At 44.0% G+C, this 12,398-nt stretch overlaps 1 protein-coding gene across 5 annotated transcripts in view; it reads right to left on the minus strand.

Moving 5' to 3' along the window:
• Positions 1-12,398, minus strand: part of SYN3 (synapsin III) — a 261,375-nt gene that overhangs the window by 5,551 nt on the left and 243,426 nt on the right. For 4 of the 5 annotated variants that reach the window (XM_068142332.1, XM_068142330.1, XM_068142331.1 and 1 more), the window contains 4 exons: positions 12,147-12,249; positions 6,417-6,551; positions 2,255-2,339; positions 207-504 (listed from right to left, as the gene is read on the minus strand). In XM_068142332.1, coding sequence (XP_067998433.1) covers positions 207-504; positions 2,255-2,339; positions 6,417-6,551; positions 12,147-12,249 — 621 coding nt within the window. The remainder of the gene's footprint in view (positions 1-206; positions 505-2,254; positions 2,340-6,416; positions 6,552-12,146; positions 12,250-12,398) is intronic. The other variant, XM_068142333.1, reaches the window with a different exon arrangement.

Raw genomic sequence — 12,398 nt, forward strand, 5'->3', positions numbered from 1 at the left:
AACTTGTTCTTCCTGACAACAGTTCAGTGGTGGCCTGTTATGCATAGATGTGTACACCACTGAAGTTGCCCACAGCTGTCCAGGCCTTTGTCTCTGGGAGCTACTGCCTGACAACAGGTGATATGCTCTTCATGCTAGCTCAGGGAACGTTTTTGATAGCCTTATTCTCATATCCACAGATATCAGTGGTTTAATAGAGCACCTACTTCAGATGTGGGTGTGGGGTGGCTTGCTGCTGGGATGTTTCAGTGGGGCTTGGCTGGTTAGGAGCTCGGCCTTGAGCAGGAGGTCTAGGTTGCTGTGGAGGGAAAACGCCTGCCTTGGAAGCTTGGACTGGCGAGGACCCAGCTGCTGACCGGACTTGCTGCGGAGATCCAGGGGACCTTTGCTGCTGAGGTGAAGTGGACTGGGGACTCTGGGGCTGCTGTCCTTGAGGAGAGAGCCGCTGCTGTGGAGGTGCATTTGTCCTTGGAGGCTGAGATCCCTGGGGCTGGCGTGGTCCACCTGAAAGGACACATTGACATAAGCATGAGGAAGTGCATGTGGTGGACAACAAGCAAGGAGCATCTATATGGAAGAGTGGGTTTTGCTAAGGGGAGAGACTCTTCACAGTAGCTTCATGCAGAAGGATAATGGAAAACCTCTCTTACAAGCCTAATATTGGTATTATGCCTACCTCTCTACAGTTGTCCATTTCTCTACCTCCTTGAGTACAAAAGAAGATCTGTCACCCTCCCTAAAGGGAGTCACTTCAGTGTGCTGTACTCTTCTATGTAACTAACATTTCTTGCCCTTGGCAAGCACTTCCTGCACTGGAAAGGAAGGGTCACTGGAGAATCAGCTCTGCAGAAAATGAAAGCTGAATCTGCTGGTTTAGATCAGCAGTCTCTCCATGGGCCCAGCAGTTTGATGTGACTCTACACAACCTATCACTATCCATGCATCTGTTCCAGCAGTATCAGCAGGTGGCTTCAGCCATATTGGTAGCAGACTCTGAAAACTGAGGAGCATGTGGAAAACAATGGGATGTTTTTGGACATGACAGATAGCAGTGTGAGAAGCTGACAAAAGTTACAGATAGTATTGTGAGGGCTGGCTGGGTTTCACAGGTAGTGAAGGGGGAGTTACGTGAGAAAAAACTTGAGAGACTTGAAGGAGAACAGTGGAGAGAGATGGGATGTAGTATCCTGTAAGGACAATGGTTCGTATCACTTACACCATGTAACACCAAGATTACAATAGACGCTTTTAAGGAATACTATATTTTGGTTAAGCAAAACCATGACCAACAAGGGAAAGATAATTAAAGATGAGTGTTAATTTGGTAAGAGATTGGCATGGAGAAAGGAAGGGACAAAGATGACAAAAAAGGTCTAATTGGTTACTTGAATTGAGCAGTTGATGTAGTCTGGGTACCCATGGGGCAGCCCTGTGTTTCATTGCTTCAGTGTAAATCAGGGCAACAAACCAAACCTGTTGTTCTGACCAAGCCACATGAGTCACACTGGTTTCTGCTGTCAGCAGGAGCTGAGTGTGTGCTCTTGCTGACAGGGGAACACTTGGACAGATGGGTCAATGATCACCTTGGTGTCTGTTCTAGGCCTGACAGCACTAGTATCATCCTATCTCTTCTTAACACTTGTGCATAGCTTTGTGCAAACACAAATGCTCTCCATGCCCAGAGTCCTTCACCAATACCAGTTCAGGTAGGTGTAAGGAGACCTTATTGCTCTACAACTACCTGAAAGAAGGTGGGGGTTGGTCTCTCCTCCCAGGCAACCAGTGGCAGAACAAGAGGACACAGTCTCAAGCTGTGCCAGGGGAAGTTTAGGCTCATGTGAAGAGAAAGTTCTTCACTGAAAGAGTAATTGGCCGGTAGAATGGGCTGACCAGGGAGCTGGTGGAATCACCATCCCTGGAGGTGTTCAAAAGAAGATTAGATGTGGCACTTGAAGCCATGGTTTAGTTGTCAGGAGGTGTTAGGTATTAGGTAATAGCTTGGGCTTGATGATCTCTGAGGTCTTTTCCAACCTGGTTGATTCTATGATTCAAGTGTCCTCATTTTGTGGAGCCAAGTTGTACCAGCAATATCAGAAGGATCTGTATCAATTTTTCATCCCACTTTCTGAGCTGCTGCTTTAACAGCACACTGAACTTGCTTGTCAGTGAATTGGAACATTAGTGTAACCTTTTATTTAAAGGCAAACTGATGGATCTCACAGTTGATACTGACATAGGATCCAAAGAACTGTACCTTGGGGAGGAGGCCGTGGTTGGGACAGTTGTCCAAGCTGAGGTCCAGTCTGAGATTTCATTGATGCAGGCTGAACCTGGGGAGGCTAGAGATAAAAAAAGCCATTGCAGTTAATACAGAGTCCCCAAAGTGAAACCCTGAGGTAATACAGGAACTATGGAGTCATGAAGTGTTCCTTAAATACACACACACAGAGGCAGCATCTGGCTGGTAAAATCTCATGGGACTAAAATGGAGAGCTGAGTAATAAAGTGCACAGAAGTTGTTTCCTCACAGGGAATAACAATGAAGTTACAGTTTAGAATGTTTTTAGGCTATCAGGAATTACCAAATGTGTAAGGCCTGAGGGGGTCTCTTAGTCCCATCTTCTATTTTGGACAGTTGCCAGCACCAGATGTGTCAAAGGAAGGAGGGATGAAGCATGGAAACATCTTTGGAGCAATCATCTCTTTGCCCTAAGGGATCTCCTCTTGATTGCTAATAAGCAAGGGCCAGCTTCAGCCCTGAAGCAGGAGAAATATATTATCTGCTCCACAAAATCTTTGCAACATTTCCACATATTCTGTTTTGATGTTTGCACCCAGACCCTTCGAGGTTTGCTCAGCTCTCAGACTCACTGCCTTTCCCATTTCTTAAGTCCATTGCTTTGTTCTGAGTTTTGAGAATAGTTCTCACAACCTGCTCTCACTAGATCATTATTTTGCAAACCTTTACTGCCCTCTCTCTCATTCACCTCCTCTCTAAAGCCAAGAGACTGAATCCCTTTGGTCCCTCCATGGGAATGTTTCCAGGCCCCTGTTTTCATCGCCCACTTCTCTTTCCCAGCTTTGTGATTCCTTCTGCAGATGCCAGAGGCAGTTCTGCTTACATTATTCCAGACAAAGCAGTATCTGGGTTTTCTGTATATATCACCAGCTCATTTCTCCTGTATCCTAATTTGTTGCTTCTTTCACCAATACAGCCATAGGCTGAGCAATGGTTTTCATTAGCCTGGATGTAACAGTCTTTCTCAAGGGGAATGGTTAGTGCCACTGGCAAGGTCTACATCTTGTTTATGTTCTCCCTCTCTCTATCCTCAGCTTAGCTTACCTTTCAGTCTTCTATATGGAGTTTCATTTGCTGTTGTGGTTGACTTAACACACATAGTTCTGTGAGATGTTCTTCACTGCCATCCCTGGTCCTGACTAGTGCAAATAAGTTGGTGCCATATGCACTTTCTTCTCTTTCACAGTTTATTCTTTTTGACAGCTATTTTAATAAACAGATTAAGCAACACAGAACTGTTGCACAAAGAGCTGGTACAAAGTTAACAAAAGTCTGAGTAAACCTATTGCACAAAATTGTTTATGAAAGCAGGGGAAGCTGGAGACAGATAGGCTGGTACTTGCTGGATTATTTATATGGAGAACACAATGATAAAAAGGGGCTTCAAGGCTTCTGGAAGGTCAGGAGAATGAGCTAAGTGATTCTGGAAATGGGAAAAAATGTTTCATAGTTGGAAGCTCTGAAAGGAGTTTTTACTGACTAACATGAATGCGATGAGGTTACCAGCCTGTATTTTACACGATTTTTCTAGGACTTGCAAATAGACAGGGAGGAACATCTGGGAATTTTCCATTCATGGCTTCTAGGGGTGCATTGCTTGGGACACTAAATCTTGGCTTGCTGTTGGTGGAAATGTACTATTCTAATGCTTTGAGACATACTGATTAGATCAGCCAAAGAACAGAAATCAGATCTCACATTCACCTCTCTGGCCTTTGTCTAAAGCCAACCAAGGCTTCTCAGAGAAGAAGGGATGAAGTCAGTCCAAGGTCTTCTGCCTTTGAAAAGGAAACTAGAGGGAAAGAATGGAGTTGGGGCAGAGAGGCAAGGGGATCACTTCAGCTGTTACCATGAAACCAGATTTAACATTGTAGGTGTGAAGGCAAGTTTGTCAGTGACATCCTGCCTTGGGCTCAGCCAACCCAATTATCAACACGACCAGTCTCAGTGTCCTTTAAGTATCCTCTCTACTAATGGTTTGCAAGAATTAAAGTCTCTCATAGTTATGTTTTTATCAGAGGACAGCTTCTGTTCCACAATGAAGCATTCGGTCCCTCGCCTGCTTGCTCTCCTTGATGGATCACCTGTTACCTTGCCCAAGGCTTTTTGAAAATCTAGCTACATTATTTTGACTGATTGCTTGTTGTCTACCACTATGAAATAATTCTCAAAGAAATGAGAGGAAAGAATCAAAAGGAAATGAATGGGACATTTGTATTTGAAGAAAAAGATAAAGTGCTAGATGCTCTTAAGTAGTGGTTCTGGTTGTTAGTCTTCTTATTATTGGACGTGGCACTTGGTGCCATGGTCTAGTCATGGGGTCTGTGTTGATAGGTTGGACTCAATGATCCTTGAGGTCCTTTCCAACCTGAGTTATACTGTGATACTGTGATTATTCTTATAATACTGTCTGAGATAATTTACCAAGGCCCACAATTACTTGTCTACATTTTTTCTACTGATTTATACTCTGGGTTTGTTCTCTCCCATCTTTCCAATTGAGAAATACTGTATCTAGTTTAAGAAGTTACTCACTTTCAGCAATTAAATGTACTAGAATCATGTTGGGGGGGGGGTGTGGGGGTTGGGAGTTTCAACCCACTACAAATCACAACACTATCTTTGTTGTCTTCCTTTCTCCCTTAACTTTGGATGATCCATAGAGGCCACCAATTCTTTATCAGGGCTCCATCTTCTGATGAGCTCAAAGAGTTTGTTTCATTCCTCCCCCTATCTGCTCTTCAAAATCAATTTCTATCCTTTTTACATTTCTTTTTATTATTCACAGGATGGTGCATAAAGGTCTTCTTAAGTGTAAGATTTCCAAATTTGGAAGCTATTTTTCACAGAATCACAGAATCACCAAGGTTGGAAGAGACCTCAAAGATCATCAAGTCCAACCTGTCACCACAGACCTCATGACTAAACCATGGCACCAAGTGCCATGTCTAATCCCCTCTTGAACACCTCCAGGGATGGTGACTCCACTACCTCCCTGGGAAGCCCATTCCAGTGGCTAAAAACTCTCTCAGGCATAGAAAACAGATGCATCTGTCCATGTTCTCAGTTCCTGTTGCCTTCCCCTTTGCTCTCAGTTTATACACTCTATATGTTGGTTATTTCAGATGGCAGTTGTTGATTCCACTTTGGCCAGAGTAAATTGTGTCCCTTCTGTATTGTTTTCCCTGCCTCAAAACATTCTTAGTGCCTATTGAATGTTTACCCCCACACTCTATGTAAAACTTGGAGCTACTCTGAATACCCCTCATGCCAGGGATCTGGTTTAGCAGGAATGGGCTGTCATATGACAAAGGTAGAGAGTTGTGAGGTGCTTTATCCTAATTTTATTGTCTCAAGTGGAAATGGAAACTATTCCCTGCATTGCAGTGAGTATCATCCCTCAGTCTGTTTTCTCTCCTGTCTTTTCTTTTACAAAGGTTTGTTGTCCTCAAAACTTCATGCTTGGCTCCTGCTAGATACTGAAAGAGATGTAGCACATAAACCTGGAGACACAAATCATGTTCTGGTGGGTTTCATTCATGTAGAACTGCCACTGGGAAATACAGTAATAAGGTTAGATGAATTTGATACTCAAAATGTACATGAAAAGCACCAAGGGGTCAGTTTAAATGCAAAAAAAGACATATTCTTAACAATTTAGCATTGGTTTAGTATCCTGATGTAAGGAGTGAAGGGCATCTCCAAAGAAGAAAGGCTGCAGTAAGGAACAGAACAACTCTTGGTGGAGATTCCCACTTTCCATTTTGGGAAGCATGGATTTTAATCATGCAAAATGCAAAAACTGGAATGGAACCTATCCTGAGGGATGAGGTTGGTCATTACAAGCGCTTCTAAAAACGGCTGTCTTCAATACATATCTATGAATTTAGCAAGCCATAATGTCTAGATGCATAGCAAACACTACCTACCAGTGTGATGCTACAGTTATATGGAAGCACAGAGAGGGAGAGAGATGAGTTTCTTAGGGGCATCCACTTCAAAGGGTCTATGAGAGACTGTATAGGTCTCTGAGGTGTTTGTCTGACACCCACAAGGAGGAGAGAGAAAAAAGATTTCAGCAAAACAACTTGGCCATAAAGTCTCTCTTTGTTCATACCCAAGGCCGCAGTGGTGACAGCGTAGATCCAGCAGTGATGGCAAGTTGAGTCATCTTGGAAACAACCAAATCAGCTATAAGCTGTCTATCCTCTTCCACATGCTCTCCAATAAGGGGCATTGAGCTGTCCATCACCTGCCAGAGGAGGGAAAACCAATAGTTATTAGGAGATTTCATGGTGGCAGATGCCTGTTTCAACTCATCTCTTACACCAACTTCCTTTATGTCTCCACAACACTGTCCACACTTTGTCACCAGTCCCCCCCATGCTGAAACATGCTTGACTTTCCTAGGTGTGAGATTTTGCTTAGGTTTTGGTTTTGTTGTTGTTGTAAATGGCATGTACTTCCCCCACTCTCCATCTTCCTTCTCTTCATAGCTTGGAAGCCTAGCCAAGACTTATGGTGACTAGAGGCTTTTAAAATCAGTTAAACAGAAACTTGCTTCTTCACACGTCCTTCACATGTACAGATGCTTCTCATGGATGAGATCTACCTGGCATTGTCTTACAGCAGAAAGAGCCATAGGAGAAGGGAAGCCTGAGGAGATGTGAGCAACAGGGTCTGCATGAAACTGGGAGACATTTGGTATTAATTAGTGCAAAGCACTGAGCCCCAATAGGGGAAATAAACAGTACATATGTGTAATGAATAGGATATCACCGAAACAACAGCATCCAATGCAGGAAAGTAAACTCATTCTCTGTTTGCCTTCTTAATCATTGTTGTGATACAACTTCTTCCTAAGCAATTGCCGGGAAGCAAGACTGCATGGATGTAGGAAGGAAACTGTCAAGGGGTCTTTGAGGTAAGAAATGATGCTACAACAACAACAATAATAATGAAAACACAGCAGACCCTCAGCTGCATAGCAGTCCTAAACATAGTTTTCAACAGTTCATCATAAATCAAATGCTTTGCAAACATTAACTAAATCCCACAGGAAGAAGTGCACTGTGATGAGGTTAAGATTCAGATGGAGTAAACATAATTGTACCAAAATATCAGGATTGGAAGAGTTTATTTTATTTTACTTTTATTTTTAAACCAAACATTTACCCCCCCTGGAAATGCAGAGTTAAAGGTTGCATTGCTCAAGAAAGGCACTGACTCACGCTCAGATAACAATCGGAAGCTCACTCCACCCTGGCAAGGCTGCGGGAGTCCAGTCTTGGAGTGAGATGGAAAGTTTTGCACCCTTTTATTTTAGATTTGAAGTAGAGGGAATCAGTGAGAGGAGTTCACTGAGTTTATGTTCTTGCTCTTTCTGGCAGGAAATTGGATTAATGTCTATGGGCATCTCTTATGAATGCTAGAGGAGCTGCTGAGGGAATTTTAACTGGGGTTGGCATGAAGAGTGAGTTGGTGTTTATAGCCATGGCCTGTTTGACCCAGGAGGTGAAAGGCTCAGAAAATTAGATGGTAGTGCTTAGCTAAATAGACAATGTGGCTTTTCATTTCACTGCCCACTTTGCTGTTTATCTTTTGAAAAATGAGGTGAGGAAAGGTGATGTTCCCAGCAGTCTCAGGGAACAACCAGTTCCCGTCTGTGTCTCAGTAGCCAGACGCATCTAGGAGCCCTTCAGCAGGTTCCTGCACAAGCTTGCCTTCCCTCCTCTCCTACCTTAAAAGCATTCTCATTTCATTTAGCAATCCCAGTTCACGGTTGGGAAAAGAGGTCTCCGAGCTCCCTGCAGCGCACCATGTGAGGGATGGGTCTGGCCACTAGAGGATGCCATTACCCTGCTAACAGGGTGGCCGGCCAAGCCTGGTTCGTGAGTCCATCACCCTCACGGTGAGTAACTGAGGTACAGCTCTGGTCAAAACACCTCGAACCTCTCATTTTCCAGTCTTAAGAGTTGTTTTCCCTTATTTCTGTGGCAGCAGTGGCTGGAGAGGAAGGGGAAGATGCTGTTTTATAAAACAAAGGGGGAATGAACCCGAGAACAGGTCCCACCAGTGAAGGTGCACCAGGGATGAGAGTACCTGCTAACCTGCTGTTTAGATTCTGTCTGGAGAATGTGAGCTGCAAGAGATTGCAAATGTGAGAATGAACAATCACATCCATAAGGGAAGGCATTTGAACATGGCAGTGATTTCTGTGGGCAAAATGACACTGAAAAGGAGCATGAGAGATCACTTTGTCCTCCAGGAAAGGGGGAGGATAGAACTGGAACTGGATAGACACAAAGGTTAATTCTGAAATAAATGAAACAACTGAGAGGAGTATGTGAATCACAGACAGATTGCCCTCATCTCTTCCTGGGGAGATCACAGAACAGCTGGGTAAGACAAGAGGACGTCAGCACATATGGACCCAGCCTTTGTAGCTGCCCAAGGTCAGTGGCTGCCTCTGATGCAGCTGCTGTTGCCTGATAAGGTGTCCGAGGAAGGAGCGGAAAGTGACCAGACTGAGAAAAGCTTCAGGAAAACCCCATCTCAGTCCTCCTCCCGTGCCTATCTGACACTGAGGCCTGAAAGCTGGACTTGTTATTCCATGCTCTGATGTGTGAGAGTGGAGTGTTAGGTGATTTTTAGGGAAGGAAGGAAGGAAGGAACCAGATGATTAGACACATCAAAAGAAATGATATGACAGCAAAGCAGGAATGGGCAAGGCTTCTTGCAGAGCCACAAGGATTATGTGTTGTAATGCAGCTTAGCTGTATGGCAGGTAGGGCTTAGCTGATCCAGAAGCAAGCATAAATCACATGGATCATTTTACTTGCCCTTTACTAGCTCCATATTTGTCATCATAGCAGAGATATAGAAAAGGGTTAGACTAAAAAAAAATTGAGAGAACAGAGAGATTATTAAACCATAGACACTGCTGAGCTCTTTTGAGAATCTGGCAGCTAGTAGTGGTACTGAACTTGCTTTAAAGCAGAGGGGGGGGGGGGGGGGAAATACCATCATTTACTATTAAATTTGCAGCTGTCTTAATAGAATGAAACTCTGAAGAAATCTATTGATTTCTTAGAAGTTTTCAGTATGAGCCATGACAATGATATGTAAGTGTGCTAGTGCTTTGAATGGCAGTAACCTACTATGGTTTACTGTTTGCCATGGGAGACAAAAAAAGGGGAAGCTCAAGTAACAGCAAATACCATGGGTGCAAGATTACTCTTGTGCTGTGTTGAGAACTCATCTGTCTTAATCTGGTTCTGTTTGCAGCAAACCACTGTGATGAATGTCAATTCATAGAACTGCCCATCACTACCTCTGCAAATCTTTCCTAGAGAACTGCTGTGCGCTGTGAAAATTAATTGCTGCCTGCAACTGCATTGTGCAAATTCCTTATTTGTTCAGCGCAGTTAGGCGTGCTTTCTTGTAAAATGTCAAAGCACACTGCTCCTTCTTACCAAGAAAAATACAACTGTCTCACTGTCAAATAACTCTTTTTCTCCCAGAATCAAAAGAAAAAGCAAAATAAAGGATCAGTTTCAGACCGAGAAAAGTACCCCGGGAAGTTGGCTGGAGGCAATTAATTACTTGTCAGCATCTCTCTCGGATCTGCATAAAGTAGAAAAGGTGCCTGTTTGGCTTTGTTCTGCTCTTTTTATTGCACCACTATACTAATTTCCCAACAATCTCTATCAGCCTGGCATTTGAATGCCTGCTCGATGTTGGTACATCAGGCCTGCTCAATCAGGTTCTCCAATGGGATAATTCAGCATGACCCGTCTGAAGTTGTGTTTGCTCTGATTTGTGTCATGTTAGTTCCGTTGCTTTTTATCTTAGTCTCAGAGAGAGGAGTGTTAGCATGAATCTCTCTCTGTGTGCAAGCTGATGATGGCTTTTAGCGTCTGGATGTGCTTTTCATCCAGTTAGTCACACACAGGGGCAGATGTGAAAACCCAGAGGTATACCTAGACAGAGGCATAAAACCCTTAAGCATAGAATAAGCCATACGTGCACGTACATAGGCTTATGTGCAAGAATAGAGGCAGGGATATGAAAACCACATCTGATGTCTGACCATGTAGAGACATGATCCAAATGTCCTTACAGTCATCTCTAGCAAGACTTCTTTCCTGCTCATACTTTCTCAGCTACACGTGCATAGAGATATAAAGGTGTACAGCAAGGGAGGAAAGTCTGCTCTGGGAGATGCTTGTCTAGGTGCTGATGAATTGTATATAGAAGCACAACCATCAGCTGTGGCCCCATCGCTGCAGCAAAGACAGAGGATCCCCAATACTACTGGCAAGCACACTTAGATCACATGGACTTTGACAGGTCACTGTTCCCAGGAGATCAGATACATAATGCAGGAATGAGCAGTCGCTGAAGGGCTCATGTGGTTCTCATCAGCGTCCCAACCCTCAGCGGGTGGGACTGCTCTCCCACACATAGCTTTCCAGTGTGTCAGCACCTCTGCATGAAGCCGTAGGCTGCCTCTGCTCATCTTCCTCAGTTTGTCTCTGCTGGTGGAGTTTACAGCAGGTCAGATGCTGTGCCTCCTTGAGTCAAATAGTGACAGAGACACTTGCTTATTTGCCAAATTTTCTCTCCCCTAGAGTGTCTCTTAAATTTCCACTTTGATTTTCTGGCCAGATTTTTTTTCCTCTCTGCCCTGTTAGAGTGACCTGAGTGTGCTATTTACCCCACTCCCACGTCTGCCTTCTGGCCTGGCAAAGAGCATATTGAGCTCTCAGAGCCCCAGCGTCCAGCTCTGAACACAGAAGTTTGCAGTCCACACTGCCCATAATAACTCTGTGGTGCTTTGTCTTGCTGCTCTGTTATTGTAGCGAATGCTGTGATTAGGCAAAAGATTTTAGAAAATACACCTGTTTGTTTGGTTTTTTCCTGAATTAAATTGCTCTTGCTGCTTATGGACTTTTTTGTTACACTCACAATTTATTTCACTCTTTTAAATAAGATGCAGACAGGATTTATTCATTTTGAATGCTGGCAGTGACACTTGCAGGCTGTTTTGTGCTTGATAAGGAGGTGGCTTCACACCTGTCCCATGATAGTAAGGTTCTGTACTATGGGGATTTATCAGCTGGAAATCTGGTGTGGCAAAGCAGTCTGTGGCTCTTCATTTGATCAGATAGCTCTGATCGAATGAAGACCTTTCCTATGAGGGCAAGCTGAGTGAGTTTGGTCTGTTCAGCCTAGAGAAGAGAAGGCTTCAGTGAGACCTTATAGCAGCTTTCCAGTACCTGAATGGGACCTACAGGAAAGCTGGAGAGGGATTATTTACAAAGGTCTGTGGTGACAGGACAAGGGACAATGGTTTTAGACTAGAGCAGGGTAGATTTAGATTGGACATTAGCTCTTTACTATGGTGGTGAGACATGGAAAAGGCTTGCCCAGAGAAGTTGTAGAAGTATTTTAAGACCAGGCTAGATGAGGCTTTGAGCAGCTTGGTCTAGTGGGAGGTGTCCCTGCCCACAGCAGAGAGGTTGAGACTAGATGACCTTTAAGATCCATTCCAACTCAAGCCATTCTATGATTCTACGATTTCCTGTCACAGTTCACATTGAAAAATGAGGTCACTTCAACCCTGACACTTTGCTGCATATATGCCAGTTTAGCTGAGACTCTAAATTGAATTTTGAATTTCAGTAGGCCACAGCTTGGAGGATACATACAGAGGGGAATGGAACAGTGTGGACTGCTGGACCGTGCACACAGGGCTAAGCAAGCACATTGGTGCACGTGAACTGTGAGGGAGGTGTTTGCACTTCCCAAAAGAGATTTGTACTCAGGTTCCCCATGCTCTCACCTCAATGATATAGTCTTTTCCATCTTTACTGTGGACAGCTTTGACAGCACAGATGTCAAGACCTCCAAACATTTCTGCGCAGGCATCCGCCCAGAGTCTGTACCTGCAGAAACCACAGAAGCATGGCCTAGAATTAGCTATTGTTGGGTAGTACACCAAACAGAGCCACTTGTCCTGCTCTCTGTAGGAGCACAAAAAGATTCAGGAGCCCTTTTCGTCACAAGGCATACCTTGTATTCTTTGCTGCATCAT

Source organism: Melanerpes formicivorus, unplaced genomic scaffold (assembly GCF_026170545.1).
Source record: "Melanerpes formicivorus ecotype bairdi unplaced genomic scaffold, bMelFor1.0.p_v2 SCAF_8, whole genome shotgun sequence".
NCBI lineage: Eukaryota > Metazoa > Chordata > Aves > Piciformes > Picidae > Melanerpes > Melanerpes formicivorus.